General features: G+C 46.0%; 1 protein-coding gene across 1 annotated transcript; it reads right to left on the bottom strand.

Moving 5' to 3' along the window:
• Positions 1-2: 2 nt before the first annotated feature.
• Positions 3-24,145, bottom strand: IGFBP7 (insulin like growth factor binding protein 7). The gene is made up of 5 exons (XM_083481594.1): positions 23,616-24,145; positions 5,083-5,192; positions 2,880-2,996; positions 859-985; positions 3-194 (listed from the first exon to the last, which is right to left on the bottom strand). Exons 1-5 carry the CDS (start codon positions 24,073-24,075, stop codon positions 175-177), a joined length of 834 nt encoding a protein of 277 aa, XP_083337720.1. The 5' UTR covers positions 24,076-24,145; the 3' UTR covers positions 3-174.

Below are 24,145 nucleotides of genomic sequence, written 5' to 3'. Positions count from 1 at the left end.
TATCCGTTGTAAAATATTTTATTGATACTTTAGCAAAAATTATACAAGGGATGAATAGCTGTAGAGGTGGCATGAAAGGGAAATAAACACAGCAGTTTTCCGGGAGATTAACATAAACCTGGCATGGATGAGATAGCCTCTACTTCTTCATGTGCAATATAGAATCTTCAGATCTCACAGTTCAGCACTGTCTCCTGCCAATAAATAAATAAATGCAGTAGGGTTATGTTTTCTTTGAAATGCACGTGAGAGAACTGAGAAGCTCTGTGAATTCCCTTTAAGCAAAAAAACAAAAACCCAAAACATATTGCTTTAAGAAATATCTGTAAAAGCTCCCCAATAATAGATAAACAGGGTCTTTAGGCTGCATATACAAAAGCATGATTTCTTGCCCTGACCTGGGACCCATCTGCAAGCAGTACTGAATGTTGTGATAGCCAATGCTCAAGCAGGCGTCTCCATTCCAGGCTCCTGCCAGCTCCTTTCACAATGTCCTGCAGGACTATAATCACCAAGGCAAGTGGGAACTATGAATCCATCCTCTTGCTTTGCTAAGCTGGCCAGGAAAGAAAAACAGCTCCAGACATGAGTGGGAGCCTGTTTCACCTTCTTGATGACTTTGTATTGTGTCAATTAAAAAAACCACCTTATTTTCAGTTGTCTTGACATTTAAGAACACCCATTGAAACTCGTCAGATTTTCTGAATTCTTGTAGGAAATGTTAAAGCATGACTGTACACGATATGCTACTAAAGTCAACAGGCTCACATTTTTTAATATCCAGTCACATGTTGACTTTTCATATTGGCCCCAATGCAGTAAAGTGCGCTCTCTCTCACACACAAAAAAGCTCCCTACCTTTTTTTGTGGGTATTTCCTGTAAAGAATTAACCACAGTAATTCTTGAAGAAGCTGTTGCCTCTCCTTTGGAGTTCAGTGCATGGCACTCGTATTCTCCAGCATCATCCTTGCTCAAAGGGGATATCTGTTGAAAGAGAACCATGATAATTGGCTGCATCCTGGATACTTGGTTAATCGGAGCCCCAGATCCATTGCAAGACATTTTCCAGATGAACAACTTCAGTTTTTGTTGCAATTACAGTGGTGCCTTGGGTTACAGACGCTTCAGGTTACAGACGCTTCAGGTTACAGACTCCACTAACCCAGAAATAGTACCTCAGGTTAAGAACTTTGCTTCAGGATGAGAACAGAAATCACGCAGCGGCGGCAGCAGGAGGCCCCTTAGCTAAAGGGTACCTCAGGTTAAGAACAGTTTCAGGTTAAGAACGGACCTCCAGAATGAATTAAGTTCTTAAACTGAGGTACCACTGTAGTGGAAAGCATTTGAATATGAATATCTCTATCCCTCTCTCTCTCTCTCTCTCACACACACACACACACGTAAATAACGAGTAATTGTGGGCATGGGAATGTTTTAAAATGAAGGAATCTGCATTTGTCTCATATCTTTCTTGAAAAGATGCCTAGCAAGACCCTGGAAACAGTTCTGAAGGCTGTTCATCTCTAGATGGAAAACATGTGTTCTCAAATTTATTTTTTATGGTATGGATCCAAAAGTTCCCCATGGGGGCATGCTGGGCATTTCTCCTTGTGCAGGGGTGATTCTCCCACCCACCCCCACCCCACCAAGCGTACTGTTTTGCATCATCCTGACTTTCACACATCTTTGGCAAGAAAGCATGGAGGGGTGTGTGAGTCTCACTGGATGTGTGCCTATTGTTCTTCAGATCCAAGCCATAACTTGTGGCCCAGCTTTCTGTTCTCCAGGCTTTTAATGCAATCACAGTATATAATGCCCATTGAATCTGTAATCAGCAGCAAATTATTTACTTGGAACAGCAGGCACCCCAAATAAATGGCACGTTCTGCCTTCTGAAAGCCCCTAGCAGAGCTGGCTCAATGGGTCTCTGTGAAGTAAATTCCAATAGTGCCACCATACAAAGGAACACCCTGCTCCTAACTTAAAAGTTGTCAGACTCACCTTGGAAGGGAAATACACGCAGTTAAGCCTCACCTGAAATATCTCTCTCACACGCACGCACACACACTTTATTCATTTTATTTAACAAATTTTATGCCGCTCAATCGTAAAAAACTCAAGTGGTTTCTCCATTTGAATGAAGTTGAGCAAGATGTCAGAGGCCAAACTCCACTCAAAAGGTCAAGAGGAAAAGTGATCTTGAAACTTCCCATCCCATCATTATTATTATTATTATTATTATTATTATTATTATTATTATTCCGCCCATCTGACTGGGTTGCCCCAGCCACTCTGGACAGCTCCCAACAAAAAAACCAGTAAAAACACAGCACATCACACACTAAAAACCTCCCTGAAGAGGGCTGCCTTCAGACATCTTCTAAAAGTTTTGTGTTCTTTATTTCCTTGACATCTGGTGGAAGGGCATTCCACAGGGCGGGTGCCACTACCAAGAAGGCCCTTTGCCTGGTTCCCTGTAACCTCCCTTCTTGCAGCGAGGGAAAAGTCAGAAAACCCTTGGAGGAAGACCTCAGTGTCCATGCTGAACAATGGAGATGGAGACGCTTCTTCAGGTGTACTGAGTCGAAGCCGTTTAGGGCTTTAAAGGTCAGTGGCAGCCCAAGCAGCATGGCTCCATGAGTGCGTGATTTCTGTATCAGGCAAGCCAAAATCCCTTATTTTGGCTGCTGATCCCTTATTTTCGAGGCTGCTGGTCCCTTATTTTCAAATCTGTAAGCTGACAGGTATGAATAATCACAGGGAGACCCCCTTAAAATTAATGGGCATAAGTTAGTCATGTCTAGTAATGTAAGTGGGGGACTAACGATGGATACAACCCACTCTGATTATTTCAACTGAAAAGAGAACAGGAACTTACCAATACCCAACCAGTCACTTCATGTTTCTCAGGACCACCACGAGTCTGGATGGCTAAGTTGTCCCGATCTCCTGGAAGAAGCTCCATTCTTTGGACGCCATATTGGCCTTTAATTATCTGACAGATGAGAGGAGAGTCTTGGAGTTAAATTAAAAGTTCCCCCGCTCCAATTGCACATTTGGAGGAAATATAATTCTAAGGGACGTGGGTGGCGCTGTGGGTAAATCCTCAGCGCCTAGGGCTTGCCGATCGCATGGTCGGCGGTTCAAATCCCCGCGGCGGGGTAAGCTCCCGTCTGCGGTCCCAGCTCCTGCCCACCTAGCAGTTCGAAAGCACCCCTAAAGTGCAAGTAGATACATAGGTACCGCTTTCTAGCGGGAAGGTAAACGGCGTTTCCGTGCGCTGCGCTGGTGCCGGCTCGCCAGAGCAGCTTCGTCACGCTGGCCACATGACCCGGAAGTGTCTCCGGACAGCGCTGGCCCCCGGCCTCTTAAGTGAGATGGGCGCACAACCCTAGAGTCGGACACGACTGGCCTTCGGGCAGGGGTACCTTTACCTTTACTATAATTCTATGGGAAGAATTCAGCATTGCAATTAAGGCCACAGCTCTGTCAAGTCATGCATATTGCCTTGTCAAATGAAAAATCCCTCCCTCTCCTCCTCTGTGCGCTGTTCCGGGGGTGCTCCTGACCCCCAGTTTTGGCAGGGAGGCCCATTGTGCAAGTGGAAGATCTTGTGAGGGGCTTCTGCTGGCAGGACCAATTACCGTATTTTTTGCTCTATAAGACTCACTTTTTCCCTCCTAAAAAGTAAGGGGAAATGTGTGTGTGTCTTATGGAGCGAATGCAGGCTGCGCAGCTATCCCAGAAGCCAGAACAGCAAGAGGGATTGCTGCTTTCACTGTGCAGCGATCCCTCTTGCTGTTCTGGCTTCTGAGATTCAGAATATTTTTTTTCTTGTTTTCCTCCTGCAAAAACTAGGTGCGCCTTGTGGTCTGGTGCGTCTTATAGAGCGAAAAATACAGTAGTTGATTCCCACCCATGGCTAGCAGCTATGATAAACAGGGTGTAGCTACTAGGCAAAAGTACTCCTGGCCATGGCAATGACCTGAGCATTCAGGAGCACAGCTGGACCCCAGCAAGTTCCCAGGGTGTAAACCTGGTTCTGCTGCTGCCCCATCCCAAAGGGACAGAATCCCTAATCATGCCTAAAGATATCTCAGAAACCTGGGGGGTTGGATAGGAATAGGGAACCGAGAGCCTTCAGACACAACGTGCAGACTCTTAGCCACCTCAAAGAAACCAAGAATGCTTTTGTTATCTAGTTGAGCTCTCCTGACCTCCTCTCTAACCGCCCCATGGCTGCAGACAGCAGCATGGGCAGAAGACTGCGAGAGCACTTGCAACGTATCTCCGTGTTTCCAAAGCGCTCAGAATATGATTGAGCTCAGAAGGAGGCATTCCTTAATACTTGTGCCTCTTCCCTACAGAGGCCCTAATATGGTAAAGTGCAACAGAGCTGGTTTTAGAAGGAGAAACAGGAACGAAACCCAGAGCTTGCACAGAAACTAACCGGGGAGAAAAGGTGCTGGGATGCAAGGCACGGGGTGGGGGTGGGGAATCTATTCTACTTATCCACAAACTGCACAATCTCTTTTGGTCACAGAGTCAGTAGCTTTGTTTTTGCAAGTAACTGTTGTTAAAAAACCTCCCTCCAAAACCTCCAAATAAAAAAGCACTCCCCTTTCAGTAATCTCAATTATGCTTGCAGAGCTCAGAGGGAGTGTTTGACTTGGCAACGCATTTGGATTTCCCCTCCTCCAAGCCTCATTCTTGTTTTGTCATGTTCCGTCCTAATCCCTTCTGTTTATGCATCTGGAATGCCTTTATAGTCACCTTTCTCAGTGGTTAATTGCTCAAAACAATACCTTTCCAATTGTCTAAATTCCCCTGCCCTCTTCCTATATCCCTCCATGTGTCAAAATTACCTATCTAGGTTAGCACACAAAGTGCTCTTGCAGAGGACACAACCCGCCAGGGCTTTCCATGCAACGACACCCAGTGGAATCAATCAATGGGAGCTGGGAGAAGGACATATTGGAGGTGCTCTTCTGCAGATCTTGGGAGAACTTGGCAGTGCTCTGGTGAAGCACTGCATTGATTTCAGCGGATCATTTTCAAAATTAACATCAAACGTCACTGACCTTGTTCCAAGTAAGCACTGGGGTTGGGACGCCAATGACCTCACAGCTCAGGAAAATCTGGGCTCCAGTCACATTCCAGACGTCTTTTGGGGGTGTCACAATGGATGGTCCTTGAAACAAGAGGAAGTCAGAAAGTCAGGCAACGCAGACAGGAATTAATAGGATGAAGTACAGTCGTACCTTGGAAGTTGAACGGAATCCGTTCCAGAAGTCCATTCAGCTTCCAAAACGTTGGAAACCAAACAGCAGCTTCTGATTGGCTGCAGGAAGCTCCCACCCACCCCACTCACACACGAAAACAAAGATCACCACAGCCAATTACAAACAAACAACCACACCATAGGCCAACCCCAACCTCTCTCACCACCAAAGGAACACAAATGAACAGCAGAGAACCAGCACGAGCAACGCTGACACGAAACCCTACATACATTAAGCAAGATAGAAACATCGCCACCTGACCCCACCCCCACCTATCTTCCCCCCTCCACCCCTTTTTTCTCTCCCCCTAATGTCTCAACAAATGAAACGGATTTGTAAAAATGTTACATGGAAAAAATACGAGAGACATTACACATACTTCTGTAAATCAAGAAGATCTTTAATAATAATTTTTTAAAAGCTATAGGATTTCAGCAGGGAGCGGCAGGCCATGCACTGATTGGAAATGAAGCAGTAGGACAACCCCAAAACCTTTGCAAATGTAAACATTATTGAATGTGGGATCAGAAAAGAACCACCAGGAGCCCAGAATGCACAAGAAAAAGGATATCTGGAGGGGCCCACTGACTTACAATAAAAATAAGGCACACACATCTAGGCAAACAGGGGAGGGAGGGAGAAGGTAGAGGTCCTTTGCATAGACCAAAATTAAGAGGAGCACCACAGTCATAGAACAGCAGAGCTGGAAGGGACCAAGAGGATCATCTAGTCCAGTGGTTCTCAACCTGTGGGTCCCCAGATGTTGTTGGACTACAACTCCCATCATCCCTGAGCTCTGGCCTTGCTAGCTAGGGGTGATGGGAGTTGTAGTTCAACAACATCTGGGGACCCAAGGCTGAGAAAGGCTGATCTAGTCCAACCCTCTCTCAGGTGGCTAATTGCCATGGGTTGGCCGGACAGTATCCAGCTTCTTGAAGGAACTATTGCTTGTCCAGTTTCAAGGGTCAACCTCATCCAAGCAGCAGAGATGGGAAAGCAAAGAGGGACAGTTGTTTCCTGTTTGCGAGCACCGCTGCGTCACTGATGTAATCGGCAGTAAAGTCTGCCTCTGCACGATCACTCTTTGTACAAGGGAATGGCCTCCGGTGGCTTCCAGAAATGTCAACAAGACATAGAAGTTGATTTCCCTCCCCCCCCATAAATAAATAAATAAATAAATAAATAAATATTATATGAAATTCAAAGACTATTTAGCTAAATATGCTAAGACAATTTAAATAGAAATACTTGCAAATACCAGATAGGCTTAGGATTTAAATATGTGATGTTATAGAATAATATGTTTAAAGTTAAAATGAAAAGAAAGAAAGCTGTTAAGTGATTAAGTTAATTTTATGAAAAATCTGTTTTGGAAAACGGTTACAATGATATACATTGAAACTCAGCCAGGGGGATTTGAGGAAGTCACTTAACAATGTTACTAAGATTGGATTATGTACAGTTAGGATTTGTGTTAGTTAGTTTGTTTATAAATTTTGGAAAATCAATAAAAAATAAATAAATGGTAATATCTCCCTAAAAAAACAATTACTTAGCTTTTAAGGTCTCCCCCTGGGGTAAGGGAGATTATTTCCCCCTCCTAAGCTACGGTGTTACTCCTAATGGATGAACACTGCCCATGGATTTCAAGCAAAAAATCTAACCGAGCCCTAGGAGAAGGAAAGGGGTGGTGGTAGGAGCTTTTCGCAGCGCTCCAAAGTTTTATTTAGCATGAAAGGCCCTGCTGGATTTTAGATCGCAGGCTAGAATCGCGAGCTTCTTTCTTTGGCTAGGCAGAGTTGGCTGGGCTGTGACCCTTTGTTCTATTTCCCTCGGATCTGCTTCAGCGCTGGAGAGGAAGTGGGTCCCTGGGGGGCCGTAAGTGCCATGGGAAGAGACAGACCTTCGGACTCAAGCCAGCTACAGCAATCTTCGCGAGGAAGCTCTGCCAATCCAAGGCATCCCAAAACCATGATGTCAAGACAGCCCAGCGCTGAACAGCTGAGTGAAAGATATTGTTATACATTTGCGGTGTGTGTGTGTGTGTGTGTGTGTGTGTGTGCAGACCTCCTAAACCAGGCATGGCCAAACTTGGCCCTCTAGCTGTTTTGGAACTACAACTCCCATCATCCCTAGCTAACAGGACCAATGGTCAAGGATGATGGGAATTGTAGTCCCAGAACAGCTGGAGGGCCAAGTTTCGCCATGCCTGTCCTAAACCCTAGGAATTAATAAATGGTAGAATATTGATGATTTGGAACGTGAAGGGAGAGATACAAGCTGCAGAGGAGTTCCTGGGCTAGCCTATGCAAAAAACAACACACAACCTGGCCAAGCTAGTGCTAATAATAATAATAATAATAATAATAATAATAATAATAATAATTTATTATTTATACCCCGCCCATCTGGCTGAGTTTCCCCAGCCACTCTGGGCAGCTCCCAATCAAGTGTTAAAAACAGTACAGCATTAAATATTAAAATTTAATATTTAAATATTAAGAAACAAAACAGGGCCATTGGTAATGCAAGAGAATTGAATTCCCCTCTTGTCCTCAGGTGTCAACAGAGACTGGGGATTGGGAAGGCTGCCAAGGTAACTGGGTGTGAGGTGACAGGAAAAGAGAGTTTTGAGCAAGGGTTGCTGGGAAGAAGAAGAAGAAGGAAGGAGGACTGGGATCCATCTTGGGCAGGCTGGCTGAAGGCTGGCTGGGAGAGATGCCTTGGACTCCAGTGCTGTACTGCTGTGGGGGAACAAGTCCCACTTGAGATGACCATGCTGTAAGATCTGGACTCTCTCCATGCAGACTTAAGGTGTCAATAGGAGAATAAACCATATTTCTTAAAACTACGATGTTCTCCACTGTGTCTCGATTATCCAAAGGAACACAGACCCTGGGTGAGTGCCTGGAACCCCGCGGGCTCTTGCCCCCGCTCGGCAGAGAGAGGGGGAGGCACCCAACTTTGGTAACAAGACATTTATTTATCTCTGTTGCCTTGTACGATCACAAGGAAAGCCCACGATCCACTGGATAGCCTTCCCAAGGCAGAAAGGAATTTAGACCTGAAGGGACCCTCTGGGAAATACAAATATGCAATCACAAGTCTGGGAAACACAGAAATTCTCAGGATTCTACTGTGGAAATAAGTGGCTTTTGCACAATGAACACTGAACCTTCTCTCCCTCCCTTCACCCCCACCCCAATTTCTTGTGCTCTTTCTAACCATCCTGTAATCAACAATTCAGCCATTGATCCTCATGTAACACATAGGTAAACGTAATGGTACCCCTGCCCGTCAGGGCCAGTCGTGACCGACTCTAGGGTTGCGCGCTCATCTCGCTCAAGAGGCCGGGAGCCGGCGCTGTCCGAAGACACTTCCGGGTCACGTGGCCAGCGTGACTAAGCTGCATCTGGCGAGCCAGCACCAGCGCCGCACATGGAAACGCCGTTTACCTTCCCGCGAGAAAGCGGTCCCTATTTATCTACTTGCACTTTGACATGCTTTCAAACTGCTAGGTTGGCAGGAGCTGGGACCGAACGACGGAAGCTCACCCCGCTGCGGGGATTCAAACCGCTGACCTTTCGATCGGCAGGTCCTAGGCTCTGTGGTTTAACCCACAGCACCACCCGCGTCCCCATGCAGCACATACCTGGAGCTAAATTTTTTCCCTGCTGATACTGCTGACGGGGACGATGGACAAATATCAGTGTGATAGTCTGCTAAACTGGGCCTGCAGCTATGAAGGCCAATGCTAGCATGAGCCAAGACACAAACAGGTAGCCAGTGAAGATGTTGTGAGCTAAAAGTTTGAGCCTGACAAAAGTCTGTTTATGTTTTTCTATTTTCTATGTTATTGGTAAAATAATAGAAGGGAACCCCTTAGTCAGTTCCTGCACTGCCTTGGGCAACATGGGATGTATAGATTAGCATTCCTTTCTACAGAATTGCAATTAAATATACAGACTTTGGAGATGGCAACATACGAATGGCTGCAAAAATCAGTGCTGGATTTATGTATAAGCTAAACAAGCTATAGCTTAGGGCCCCACTCTTTTGCCCCCCCCCCAAAAAAACCTGAATGTACATTTCCAAAATATGATAAAAAACAAATAAAGTAAAACCTACATACACCAACAATGTTTTGTGTTGTGTAGGCTCCTATGATGTAAGTAATGGGCCCCGCCTGCTCCCTAAAATGTCACTGGTTTGCTCATTTCTATATACAGTGGTACCTTGGTTCTCAAACTTTGTCTGTTCCAAAACCAAAGCGTTCCAAAACTGAGGTGTGCTTTCCCATAGAAAGCAACGCAAAATGGATTAATCCGTTCCAGACTTTTAGGGCCCCATTACCTTGAGTAGCATAGGGCCTCATCAGACCTAAATCCGGCCCTGGCCAAAATGAACAGTATGTAATGAAGACTGCATACTTTGTTAGAATTGTTTTTTAACAATGCAAACACCATTATGTGTGGGCCCATCATCCCATGCATGAAAAAGCAATGTTGTCATCTCCATGGGACAGGAAATGCCAATTATAGTTTGTGTTTCTATGGAACAGTTTCGTACACTGCAGGATGTCAGTGGCGCACTTGCATCCTGTCGTACGCAGTGTCACAACTTCTGAAAGGCTGCACTGTTCTACAGACACGGACCACTCCCTTGCAGGACACAAGAAACGCAGACAGAAACTCATTGGCTCCTCTGACATCTGACATCTGGCTTGTAAGTCTGGTTGCCTGTGCCTGACAAGTGAGCATCTCACGACAATGTTTCCTCATCTGGATTGCACCTTCTAGGAGAGCTATAGTCTGTCTTTTAGTAAGGTAATAGGGACCCCTGACCATTGGGTCCAGTCGTGGCCGACTCTGGGGTTGCGGCGCTCATCTCGCTTTATTGGCCGAGGGAGCCAGCGTACAGCTTCCGGGTCATGTGGCCAGCATGACTAAGCCGCTTCTGGCGAACCAGAGCAGCGCACGAAAACGCCATTTACCTTCCCGCCGTAGTGGTACCTATTTATCTACTTGTACTTTGACGTGCTTTCGAACTGCTAGGTGGGCAGGAGCAGGGACCTAGCAATGGGAGCTCACCCCATCGTGGGGATTCGAACCGCCAACCTTCTGATCAGCAAGTCCTAGGCTCTGTGGTTTAACCCACAGCGCCACAATTCTCTCAAACATAGCTTCCATTTGGGACAATGCCACCTGAAACAGGTCAATACCAGCAAGCAAAGGCTCAGCCAACTCTGGTCCCCATTGCAATCCTACGGTCATACCAACTGCACTGTTTTAAAACTCATTAATTTCCCCTTTTTCAACTCTGATGCTAACAGCTACCCCACATAATATTTAGCATCTACCGTTTCTGCTTCCAGAGGCTGAAACAGCCCACCAAATATATCACTTTCTCTTTTAATGGTTCCCTTAATGCCAAGACAAAAGAGCACACAACTGCCCTGTGTTCTTCCTTCTCCCATTGTTCCCTTCATTATTGTTTAAAATTAGTCCCAGGTTGTAAATTTCACTGGGAAGACAAATGCAAATAAATTTGGAATCTTCATGAATTGAAAGCTAATTGTGAAAGACTGATCCAAAACTATTTTCTTGGTTGTTTTCTTTAAATGTCTTTATGGTCAAAAACTGCCTTCCACTTTGGAGGATTTTTCTTGCTGCTTGCAAAAAATTAGCTTGTTTAAATTTTCCTCCCAATAGAGTCCAGTAATAGCAAATGTGAAAGGTCTGCCACCAGGTGAGTTTCCCCATGTGATTCAGGAAGGGAACAGTAGAAAAAGGAGGAAAGTCATCTAAAGACACAGCTGTCAAGAGAATCATTCATGCCGATTAGGTTTTTTTAAAACAGTGGCAATTTGCACATTCTAAACATTTTCTTAAGTGAAGCTTCTACCATATCAAAACCCCCAATATCAATTTAGAAATCAAATTTACTGAATAGCTAGCACCCAGTGTGCAAACAATAACACGTGATAATGAAAAGGACGGGCATCTTGAACAAAGTTTTGCAGCTTTAATTGGCCCAGTGCAAAACCAAAGTTTCTGTGCTTGCGAATTTGCCACACCCAGGATGTTGAATGGAGGTTGCTAGAAATCACTAGCAGGTGCTGCAAACCTTCTTATTTAGTTCTAGGAACTTCTTCCTAGGAGTCCTTCACTGCTGATTTCCAGAAGGAGCGTTTGATCGAGCACCTCTGACGGCTGAAGTCAGAGAGACTGTTCCCAGCTTGCTTATTCTACAAGAGACCCAATCCGTGGGAACTCTTCCTAGTTTTCATTCCAGAATCACGGCCGCCTACTGCAGCACGCAGAGCTATCATGTGAGCCACGGATAACAAGCAACAGGATTAATATGCAGGGCCTCGTTGCTGTCAAGTTGTGTTATGGCACCTGGGAGGTCGAAGCAATCAAAAACGCCCTTCTCATGTCAGGCGTTTCCCAGGGGGAGAAATCTCTTCATCTGCAACTGATTATAAAGTAGTTTGTCTGAAAACAATGCCAGCTAGATTTACAGAGACTTGACAGGAGTTCTTCCTCGTATACCTTTTTTTAAAATACTCTGCCGGATGTTTCGTCTCAACAAAAATGCATTAAATGAGTAAAAAGAAAGAATCATAACTCCCACAAGAAGCCTGTGTAACGGGCAGCGTTCCAAAGGACTTGGTTCAGCAAAGGTCACATGCAGGCTTTCCAGAAAATATTTGGAATTAAAGCACATGTTTATTCGGAATTAAAGCCCATGTTTAGAGGATTACTGGAACTGAAGCCCTGTTGCCCTGAGTGACCAGACATTCGCAGCATTGTGAAACATGGGGGGGGGGGGGTCTTCTCAAAGGTTATATCTTTTCTCCACGCCCTCCATCATTAGGCTAACACCACAGAGTTTCATGTGAGAAGTTAGGGAAGAAGTAGATGGAGTTGGGGGGGGGGACGACCAGAAATGGGCAACCAAGATGCAGTGTCTCCCCTATGAAGAAAAATAGCAGTGTTTGGGATTTTACAGTTTAGAAAAAAGGTGAGTTAGAGGTGAGGTGATAGAAGTTAAAAAAATTACGCATGGCATGATGAAAGTGCAGTGGTACCTCAGGTTAAGAACTTAGATTGTTCCGGAGGTCCGTTCTTAACCTGAAACTGTTCTTAAGCTGAAGCACCACTTTAGCTAATGGGGCCTCCTCCTGCCGCCGGGGGATTTCTGTTCTCATCCTGAGGTAAAGTTCTTAACCCGAGGTACTATTTCTGGGTTAGCGGAGTCTGTAACCTGAAGTGTCTGTAACCTGAGGCACCACTGTAGATAAGAGATACATTTTTCTCCCTCTCTCATAAGATTCCTAAGGCCAATTTCTACTTCTTCCCTTCCACCTCCAAAGCCCCACTCTACCCCAGGGGCGTAGGAAGGGGGAAAAACTGCCATGACTGCCCCCACTGAGGGGGGTGACATTCAGCGCACCGCCCGCCCGCGACTCCCACGCCTACCCCGAGTTGTCGGGGTAAGGGGTGGAGCTGTGCTGCTTTGCCGGCGGCATTCACATCAGCTGATAGGAAGTGCCTACAGAGGGTGGTGAATACAGCACAAGACATTATGGGCTGTCCCGTGAATCCGCTGGATGAAATAGCGGAAGAACATTGCCTCAGGAGAGTGAGGGAAATTCTCAGGGATGATTCACACCCTGGCCGGCACTTTCTTGATCTCCTGCCCTCGGGCAGAAGATATAGAAGCAGGATTAGTCGCACCAACAGGGTAAAGAATAGCTTCTATCCCTGGGCTGTTAGGCTGCTGAATGAAAAGATAACAACAGGGCAACTGACTTTCGGGTTTGGTGGGTGGGTGTCAGTAAACGAGGGGAATTAAGACTAAGAGAGCTGAGTGGGGGGTGCTCGTCTAATCTCACTGTATACAAGTTGTACAAGTGACAATAAAGTATTTCAATTTCCCCCTTCCCCCTTTGTTTTGACAGCTTGGGGGAGTCGTGGGCGGGTGGCACACCGAATATCTGCCATGGGCAGCTCGCTCCGTCCCCGGCTGCAGGGCACGTGCGCCACCCTGGGCACCCGAGTGGCTATCCTGCGCCTGGGAGGGCACCCTCCACGCCACACACCCCTCGGGAGCACACCCGCCCTGGGCAGCGTGGGCATATGCTTTGCCGCTCCCCTACCCCACTCCTGATATCTTAGGGGTTTTTTTGAAATATTTTATTAGGTTTTATCAGTGAAAAAGTTTTAAAAAATACATAAAACAAAAAAGATATAACATTACAAAATACAAAAATACAGACATTAAACACAAAAATAAAAAGGAAAAAACACATATACAAAATAAAAAAACCAAAAATCCCTCTTTCTTAGTTTCTCATCTTTCATTAACTTATTTTCCTGACTTCTTCACATCTCCCTTTTTTGTATCCCTTTTAAAAATTGGTTCAGCAAATTCATGGCCTGTTAATTTATCTATTTATTAATCCCATCTTACTTTTTACCTTGTTGCTAAAACCCCTTCAATTCATTTCAATGTCATCAGCATTCAAAAATTGTACAATATTTCTGCAAATAAATTTTAAATTTCCTCCAATCTTCTTCCATTACTGATATCTTAGAAGCTCCCAGGTCCAGACCAATTTTTTTGGATTTTTAGATTTTCCTGCCTATCAGTTTAGGAAGTGAAAACTGGGCCACCCAAAAATGAAGCGGTGGTTTCTGCATCCTTAATCAAGTCCCAAGGCACGCATAAAGCACTATCTTGTTTTTGGGTGGCCCAGTATGCCTTCCAAATTGATAAACACTTGATCACTTGCGTTCGCTATTAGTATATGTTAAGTTTATATAGGTGTATGGGAAAAAAGTAAACAGAAAGAGGTGCTGTGATCCAGACTTCTTTGGTAAAAGTATACACTGCAGCTCAGTGGTCCAACCGGTGCTATAAAAACCGTGTCTAGAAACAGCTGTGTAGTTAAAATGTTTAGCTATGCTTCCCTCAAAGTCATTGCATTTTTATCGCCTCAGAAAATAATAATAGGTGCAGCTCTTCACATTAACATTCCTAGCCGCTATTTGGGAGGTAGCTAGAAGTTGCTTGGATGTCCGTGGCTAGGAGTTCGCTATTTCTGAGTGCTCTGCAGATTCTTCTTGGGTCAGTTAGCACTGACTATAGATGCTTACTTGCGTCCCACATTCTCACCCTATAAAAGCAGGTATTCCAAAAACTCCAAGAAGTCTCTCACAGTCACTAGGAAGCTGACTCAGGAGTTCGGGTTACCAAGGGAAACAGTCTTTCGTAAGAATAAAAAAATTCCTTCCAGTGGCACCTTAAAGACCAACTAAGTTAGTTCTTGGTATGAGCTTTTGTGTGCATGCACACTTCTTCAGATACACTGAAACAGAAGTTGCCAGATCCTTCTATATAGTGAGAAGGTGGGGAGGGGTATTACTCAGAAGGGTGGTGGGAATGGGAGATTGGCAGATAGCTGAGATGAGCCTGTTGACGCCACTGGAAGGAATTTTTTTATTTTGACTATGGCAGACCAACACGGCTACCTATCTGTAACCAGTCTTTCGTAAGGTCCCTTGACACATACCTAGAAAAATCTCAAGCACCTGATCTCATAAGCCCCAGACAATCAAAATGTTCTGCTGCCAGCACCGTACTGATGTTTCTTCAACAGGCCCTAACAAATAACAGATCTCCATGTTCAAACAACAGTTCAGGACTGATATCAGGGGATAAAATGTGCAACTTCTCTGCTTACAACCTATTTTGCTTCCTCTGAGCCCAGGGGTAGGCAACCTAAGGCCTGGGGGCCGGATGCGGCCAAATCACCTTCTCAATCCGGCCCGCAGATGGTTCAGGAATCAGCGTGTTTTTACATGAGTAGAATGCGCCCTTTTATTTAAAATGCATCTCTGGGTTATTTGTGGGGCATAGGAATTCATTCATTTTCCCCCCAAAATATAGTCCGGCCCACCACATGGTCTGAGGGACGGTGGACCGGCCCACGGCTGAAAAAGGTTGCTGACCCCTGCTCTGAGCCCCTTCCTCCAAGCCTTACAGGACATCTCTAGCCTGTGTGGTCCTGCCTCCCTACATTACTTTGATCTGAATGTTCCCAGGCCAGGCATGAGACTGAGCACAGCAAAACAACCAGCAAGTCTTTAATTTCAATTAGCTGCAATTGGAACAGCTTAAATTTCATTTTCCAGAATAATAGTGGGTCACTGGGACGAGGATACTCAAAGCCCCCCAAATGGACCCATCTTCAAAGACGAGAGAGGAAGAAGAAGTCATGCCCTAAGGAGGGCAAGCCTGGTACATTCCCAGACTTATTAACCATAAAAACTGGCACAGTTCCATTGTCATGACAGCAGGGTAAAGAATAAAATCTCCCCAATGGAAATAACAAGGATATTATGCAAGGGTGGGTACACTTTAAGCCAGCGTGAAAATATTCACCTTCCAGCTTCAGAAACAGCTTGCCTCAAGCAGAATGTGGATTATGATAATGCCCTCTGTTAAATGACAGCAACTGCCCACGGGGAATCAACCAGTCTAGCGAGTCACAAGTTCCTCAAACCTGGACTAAACATTCTTTAACATGTGGCCATTCCTGGTAAAAGCATCTTCCTCAAGGACTAGTTTCTGAGAGCTCAGCGACATATTCCCAGAATGAAAGTTGTGTTTTTTTTCAAATTCATAGTCTGGCAAGCAATTTATAAAGCAAGCAAGCAATCTCTCACAAAAGAGGGCCTGTGCAGTCCCATTTGCCACACTTCCTGTGGAAAATATGCACAGCGACAGAAGTTCCAAAATATCCTTTTAACCGGACCCTTGAAAGGAGAACTTTGCCTGACCCTCTGGGCTTTCACTGCACACAAATGTCTAACCTGCCATGAACTGTAGATAGTTCTTTCCACTGCAGAGATCAGAATAAATGGTCGTTGAGATAAACGCTATCCTTCCAAGGATGAAATATCCACATGCACACTATTTTTTGTGTATTAGGCAAATGTGGGGGGAAAGGATAATCAACCAAAGTTGCCTAAAACAGAAAAACAAAACAAAAACAAAACAGGCTTGGGAATAAACTGCTAGAACAGTGAAGAACAATGCGTCTTGGGGACACATTGCATGGGTTCGCTGGCAACCCTGACCAACGTGCAACTGCACATCACTCACACATGGTTTGAGAATTATTGCGATAACATCTCACACGAATGGCTGGATTCTGTATCGCAAGTTGATGTGCTCTTCTGCTCTGAACCAACATAGGTACTTGCCTAATATTAATCAGGGGGGAGTGCCGGAGATCTTCATATTCTGCCACACTAAAAATATCGATTTCTTGCAAGTGTGGAATTAATGTTATACAGCACTTGTAAAAGTGCTGGATCCCCAGATCTAATTGATCAAGTGGCCACATGTGAGACGAGTCTTCAGTAAATCTGTTCCAGGAAATTGGTTCGGTGCTGATGATATTCACCCAAGGAGTCTAAAAAGAACTCAACTGTTAAAATAAGTGAACTTGGTGACTTTTGTACATAATCTGCCTCCTTAATCTGCCTCCAGAAATGGATAAATGGAACATCAGACATTTTAAAGACTCCCAAACAAGTCCTGGGAACAGCAAGGCAGGTAGGGTGAACTCAGGAGGGGGAAACAGAAAATACTATATATATGTGTGTGTGTGTGTGTGTGTGTGTGTGTGTGTGTGTGTGTGTATAATATATATATATATATATATATATATATATATATATATATATATATATATATATATATGAAGATAAACCAGAGGTGTCAAATCAGGTTCTGCCTAGGGAAAGAGCGCAACTTACCATAATTCAGGCTGGTTTGTATTCCCGCAGGCTCTATTATCTTTCCATTCTGAAAATTTGGCAGTGCTTAACCTCCAGATATTATGAATGTTTTGCTAGCAGAACTGCTTTCCCTTTGCTGTTAGCCTCATTAGCACCAAGTCATGGGAAGAACATCAGCTATTTTGGCATTTTAAAACTAGGACAGCTGGACAGCTGGAATTCAAGGATGGACAAAAAGAAGTGCTCTTTCACACAGCACATAATTCAGTCAGGGAATTTACTGCCACACAACGTGGCGAAGGCCACAAGCTTAAAGGGCTTTGAAAAAGGATTAGATAAAATTATGGTGAATGGGCCTGTCCACGACCATTAATCACAACAGCTGAATCAAACGTCCATGTTCAAAGGCAGTATATCTCCAGCTCAGCAGGGGAAATGTTGCAAGAATTAGTCATGCAATAATTTCTACACAACACATTCTAATGCGTAAGGCTTGCTCAAGGTGGCTTCCAACGGTTAAGAGTAACATAATCAAACAACAATGCCAAATATAGTAGAGACAAGTAAAACATTCTCCCATTTTTAATTGACTGTCTTGTTTTAATGGCACTGTTTTAGTGGGTATTTTAATTATGGATATTTATATTTTAATGGTTTGTGCAATTTGGTTTTTATACTTTGTAAACTGCTTAGAAGCCTATTTTGGCATTAAGCAGTATATAAGTTAATAAATACATCAGCAACACCACCACCACGTGTTGATTTAAATCCATCAACTACCAGGCCAGGCAAAAAAGCCTGCTGGAATGAAAACGTCTTCGCTCACAGGCGGAAGACCGTCAGACAGTGGGTCACCTGAATCTTGTGAGGCATGATCTTCTACAATATCGGTGCAGCCACTGACAAAGCCCTGTCTCTCGTCAGTACCACTGGTGGGGAGAGACAGCAAAGGCCTTTCCTCCCCTTTTCAAAGGATCAAAGAGGAGGAGAGCAGTTTATGACCCTCCAGGGGTCTCAATCAGGCCCTCCAGGTCTGTCTATCTGGCCCTTGATACTTTCTGCAGGCCACACAGCCCTCGAGTTGTTTTTGCCTGTCTCGAATGTGCTCTTCAGCTCTCATAATGACTCTCCCTTGCCTGGACGGAGAAGGGTGTACAAGTGTGTAGAAACTAGCCTACTATACAAAGGTAAAACTTAATATCCTATGCTCCACCCACTTTTCCATCTAGCTCCGCCCACTACTAGAATGGAAGATTGACCAGAACGTTCCCTGGCATGGCTTTAAAAGGGCCAGTAGTTTGAATTGTGCCTGGAAGTGACCTGCCAACCCTCCAAGTGTCCCTATTTTCCAGGGACAGTCCCAGATTTACAGAACCTGTCCCAGCTCCTGATTTTATCCCAGAATGTCTTACTTTTCCTTAGGACGTCTCTATTTTCATCAGAGAATGTTGGAGGATACGGAAGTTATGTGACTTGAACCAAGGAGATAAGTAACTATACAACCTTTAGAAGACATCTGTATCATTTGTTGTGGGAATGTAGAGAAGTTAAACATTTCTGGGAAATGATATGTCATGAATTGAAGAAAATGTTTAAAAGGACAGTTGTTAAAAAACCAGAAGCATTTTTGTTAGGGATTGTAGGGCAAAACCTGCCAAGGAAAACAAAGAATTTATTTATGTATGCAACAACAGCGGCAAGAGTCTTGATAGCACAAGGATGGAAGAATGAGGAAACCCCGCCAAAAGAACAGTGGCAAGAGAAATGGATGAACTATGCAGAATTGGCTAAACTGAAATACAAACCGCGAGGCAGGGACAACTGTGACTTTATAGAAGAATGGGAACTTTTCACAAATTACTTAAAAAGACAACAAAATGAATTGGACTCCATGGCAGGTTTTGAATAAACATACACAAATTTATTGATTCATAACATGGTAGACATATGATGTGAGGATCTGTATAATTTTATAACACGCAGAGAATAATATGGGTTGAGAAATCAGAGAAAGGAGCTGAAGGAAGTATCGGGGGGGAGGGAGGGTTTAAGGGGGGGAAGGGGAAAAATAATGAATATGATATGTTTTGATATGTTGTTATGATGAAATTGCTAATAAGAACATTGGAAAAAAGAAGACATCTGAAGGCAGCCCTGTATATGGAAGGTTTTTTTTAAAAAAATGTTTAATGTTTTATTATGTTTTTATATATGTTGGAAGCTGCCCAGAGTGGCTGGGGCAATCCAGTCAGATGGGTGGGGTATAAGTAGTAGTAGTGATATAATAATAATAATAATAATAATAATAATAATAATAATAATATTGAATAGGATGTCCTATTTTCATTGGAGAAATGTTGGAGGGTATAATATGCTGGACCAATTGAAGCATCTGGTGACTCTGCAAACTTAGCTCCCTGAACAGCGCATGGCAATACAGTGGTGTCTCGCAAGACGAAATTAATCCGTTCCGCGAGTGTCTTCGTCTAGCGGTTTTTTCGTCTTGCGAAGCAACCCTATTAGCGGCTTAGTGCAATTAGCGGTTTAGCGGCTATTAAAGGCTTAGCGGATTAGCGGCTAAAAGGCTATTAGCGGCTTAGCGGCTTAGAAAAAAGGGGGGAGCGGAAAAAAATCGGAACAGGGAAAATCGTCTTGCGAAGCAGCTCAAAAACGGAAAACCCTTTCGTCTAGCGGGTTTTCCGTCTTGCGAGGCATTCGTCTTGCGGGGCACCACTGTAAGCCAATCACGATGTAACTGAGGCATGCACCCCCTCAGCCAGGTTGGTCTTGGAGCCTCCCCCCACACCCCACTCTGCCTCCTTTACCCAGATCCATTTATCCCCCCTTCCTCCCACCTATGGCCACACTCTGCTTTAAAGAAGCAGACCTGACGTCGTGTTACTTTATAAAGGAAGGGAGCTGCAGCTTCCTCGCACTGCCAAGCAACTGCAGCCTATCACCGAGAAACTAAGAGCAGGGCTCCTTTCCAAGGCTCCCACACAGGCCTCAGACCGAAAACAAACAAATCGAGTGCTCTCCCCCCAACAGCGTTCTGGGAAAAACAGCTTGGCAGAGTATGGCGCCTGCACCACCTCTGCTCTGAGGGCTGGAGAAGCAATGGTGGCTGGAGGGCTTAAAGGCAGGCCTGACCATAGAAAGAGGGGTGGTCCGGTCCTCTACAACAGGGAGGGCCAACTCCCAAGAGACTGCAATCTACTCACAGAGTTAAAAACTGGCTGTGATCTACCCCCTTTTGGGGGGTTCAGGTCATGCTGAGCTTTTTTTAGGGTGGGGAGCCAGTGAGGGGAGCCAGTGATCTACCACAGACGTCCAGTGATTTATCAGTAGATCACAATCTACCTGTTGGACATGCCGGCAGTATACAACATAAATAAAAGGGTGTAGAGACAAGGAGTACAAAAGCAACACACATATCATCTCTCTTCACGAGCATCTGTCTGTCTTTGCCTTCTGAATCAGCAACCAGTAAGCCACCCTTCGAATTTCCAATAATAGTAATAATAATAATAAGCACATCATCCTGGGGCATCATGGGAAAATAAACTGGTACCAGCTGGGGCCCAGTGCTGAATGGCAGTCACCGGATTGTTTTTAAGGGGAGCCCACAATGGCAGACCTTGCAGAAGTAACAATGAACTTATTCCCAGGTATGTTTATAGGATTACAGCCTGATTCAAAGCCATGAAACTCAGTGGGTGATCCTGGGCAAGTCATTTCCCCTTCCCATTTCCCCGAAGTTTATTGCTGGAAGTGCAATACACAGTCATAATTCAGCTGTGGGTTAAACCAGAGCCTAGGACTTGCCGATCAGAAGGTTGGCAGTTTGAATCCCCACGACGGGGTGAGCTCCCGTTCCTCGGTCCCTGCTCCTGCCAACCTAGAAGTTTGAAAGAACGTCAAAGTGCAAGTAGATAAATAGGTACCGCTCTGGTGGGAAGGTAAACGGCGTTTCCGTGCACTGCTCTGGTTCGCCAGAAGCGGCTTAATCATGCTGGCCACATGACCCAGAAGTTGTACGCTGGCTCCCTCGGCCAATAAAGAGAGATGAGCGCCGCAACCCCAGAGTCGGCCATGACTGGACCTAATGGTCAGGGGTCCTTTTACCTTTATTCTTACCCAACCCAGCTCAATGGGGCTTATTTGCAGATACGGCACTGTAGCTACCATACAGCCCAAACCTATTCATGTTTCTTCAGAAGTAAACCCTACCAAGTTCAGAGGGGCTGAGTTTTAAAATTAAGACTTAACACTTGGGATGTGTGTCTTTCACCCATTGGGACTGCTTTAAAAGAGGACTAGGCAAACTCATGGCTTTAACTTTGTGATTAAAATAACTAAGAAAAAGATACCAAGCGATAAACTGAAACTGGTAAAAGTTAATAAAAAGCTGATAAAACTAGTAAAAACGAATGCAAACTAATAAAAACCGCACAACTAACGTGGAGCTCAAATCAATGCTTCCTCTAACGACGCCATCTTGGCTCCTCCCCCCAAACTCATGGAAGGTGCCTGGCTGTCGTCAGGGTTGGAGGCAGTATGCCTGCGAACGCCAGTTAGAATCACAGAATTGTAGAGTCGGAAGGGACCCAAGGGTCATCTAGTCCAACCCCCCTGCGATGCAGGAATCTCATATGAAGCATCCATGACAGATGGCCATCCAAGCTCTAGTTGTAGCATAGGAGCTAACTCCTAGGGCAGGGGTCTGCAACCTTTAAGACAAAAAGAGCCACTTGGACCCGTTTCCGAAGGGGAAAAAAACTGGGAGCCGCAAAACTCGTCATTATAAAAATAACTTTTTTCTCACTTTTTTATTATTTCTTTGTTTGACCCCTCAGAATTCCTCCTCCTCATAGAAATAAACGTTAAATTAACAAGTTACCTTTTTGTGTGTGTGTTCTTCACTCCCCTTCAAAACAGTGACCAGCGTACATGCCCCCTTTTAATGCAGTGACCAGCGTACATGCCACTTACAATGTAGCGGTCGGGCGGGTGGGAAGGTGACGTCGGGACGGTGCGTGACTAACGCAAGCACTGCCCCCATGCGACATCACAGCCAGTACAGCGCCCGCCACAGTGGGGAGTGTTGGGGCGCACAATGCGCCTCCTCCCCTCGCTAGTATCCACCCCGGAGCCGCGGCAAAGGTGTAAAAGAGCCACATGCGGCTCCGGAGCCGCGGGTTGCAGACCCCTGTCCTAGGGTCTGAGGTCGCTTTGCCCCCCATAAAATATTTGAGGGGGCCACCCCTCCCTCAAGTTGATGGGATTAAAATAACAATAAATAAAGTTTAAATTGTCATCCAGCTTTACCCAAGCCCTGGAATTTTATTTCGAAAGCTGACTAATCAACAGGTTCTCTCACCTACCATTTACATGTCCTGGGAGTCTACTGAGCAAACCCTCAGCACCCTCCCCACAGACCCATGTTTAGTTCTATATCATTGGCTGCAGTACAGTGGTACCTCGGGTTACAGACGCTTCAGGTTACAGACGCTTCAGGTTACAGACTCTGCTAACCCAGAAACAGTACCTCGGGTTAAGAACTTTGCTTCAGGATGAGAAGAGAAATCACGCAGTGGTGGTGCAGCGGCGGGAGGCGCCATTAGCTAAAGTGGTGCTTCAGGTTAAGTACAGTTTCAGGTTAAGAACGGACGTCTGGAACGAATTAATTACTTAACCTGAGGTACCACTGTACCTCGGTTTACAGACGCTTCAGGTTACAGACTCTGCTAACCCAGAAATAGTACCTCGGGTTAAGAACTTTACTTCAGGATGAGAACAGAAATCCCGCAGTGGCAGTGCACCAGCGGCGGGAGGTGCCATTGCTTCAGGTTAAGAACAGTTTCAGGTTAAGAATGGACCTCTGGAACGAATGAAGTTCTTAACCCAAGGTACCACTATAGTCATGCCTTCTGGGGGATAAAGCCCATCTGTGTGTAAGTGAAAGGGGCATTTCAATGGTTTGTGTGCGCATTTTATGATGATGCGAGGCTGGGCTTACCTGACCCACAATGTTTTATTCAACTCGGGTTGGCACCCTTGATTTGCTGGGAATCACAGGTCCTGCTCGGGGGCTTCTTACAGACATCTGGCTGGCCGGAGGAGCAAGCTTGGATACGGGACTCAAGGGTCAGTTGATGGGATCCACCCAAAGCTGTTTCCCACCCGCTTCCTCCCAAGCAGTGGCGTAGCGTGGGTTGTCAGCACCCGGGGCAAGGCAAGTAATTTGCGCCCCCTAACCCGTGAATTTGCGCCCCTAACCCTAACCCCCAGATGTTGCGCCCGGTGCGGCCGGCCCCCCTGCACCCCCCACGCTACGCCACTGCTTCCAAGCCATGGGCGTAGCCGGGGGTGCAGGGGCCAGCTGCCCTCCCCATTGAGTAAATAATAATAAAAAGTAACCAACTGCATTGCAAATAACTGTTCTGCCCCCTAACATAAAGGCTGCCCCCCCATAAATCCATGTCCCAAGCTCCCGTCGCAAGCGGCGCCCCCTACCTTGCTCGCAAGGCCCCTTGCTGCGCTGCTCGACGGGGCGCCCGCCGCGGCTCTGGGCGCGCAAGCTGGCCGCCCGCAGCTGGCAGCCGCTGGGGTAGGTGAGCCCGTCGCTGCCGCACACCGGGTAGCGGCTCTTGCAGGCGCACACGCCCGGCTGGCCCTTGCGCCGACGGCGGCACTCCAGGCCGGTGGCGCAGCGGCCCCAGCCCACCGCGGGCCCGGCCGACGGAGACCCGGCGCCGCACGCCTCGCCCTCGCCCCGCGCGCACTGCCAGCAGCAGCCGCAGCCGTCGCGGACCTTGCCCAGAGGGCAGCCCCGGGCCGGCAGCGGCGGGCACTCGGACGACGGGGCGCACGGCGGGCAGCCGGCCGAGGGCGAGGGCTCGCCCAGGGACGCGGAGCAGCAGCAGAAGGCGGCCAGCAGGAGGAGGCAAGGCGGCGCGGAGGCGAGGCGCGACATCGCGGGGAGGACTCGACGGGACGCGGCTGCTGCTGTTAATTCCTGCTCGGAGCTGGCGCTGGGAATAAGC

This window comes from Podarcis liolepis (assembly GCF_965112155.1).
Source record: "Podarcis liolepis genome assembly, chromosome: 17".
Taxonomy (NCBI): Eukaryota; Metazoa; Chordata; class Lepidosauria; order Squamata; family Lacertidae; genus Podarcis; species Podarcis liolepis.
This window is presented reverse-complemented; position numbering and strand designations above follow the sequence as displayed.

Coding starts and splice junctions, on each gene's coding strand:
- IGFBP7 (XM_083481594.1), bottom strand. CDS start 24,075: ATGTCGCGCCTCGCCTCCGCGCCGCCTTGCCTCCTCCTGCTGGCCGCC. Junction 2,997..5,082: donor CAGTGCTTACTTGGAACAAG/GTCAGTGACGTT, acceptor CTCATCTGTCAG/ATAATTAAAGGCCAATATGG. Junction 986..2,879: donor AAGTGACTGGTTGGGTATTG/GTAAGTTCCTGT, acceptor CTCTTTCAACAG/ATATCCCCTTTGAGCAAGGA.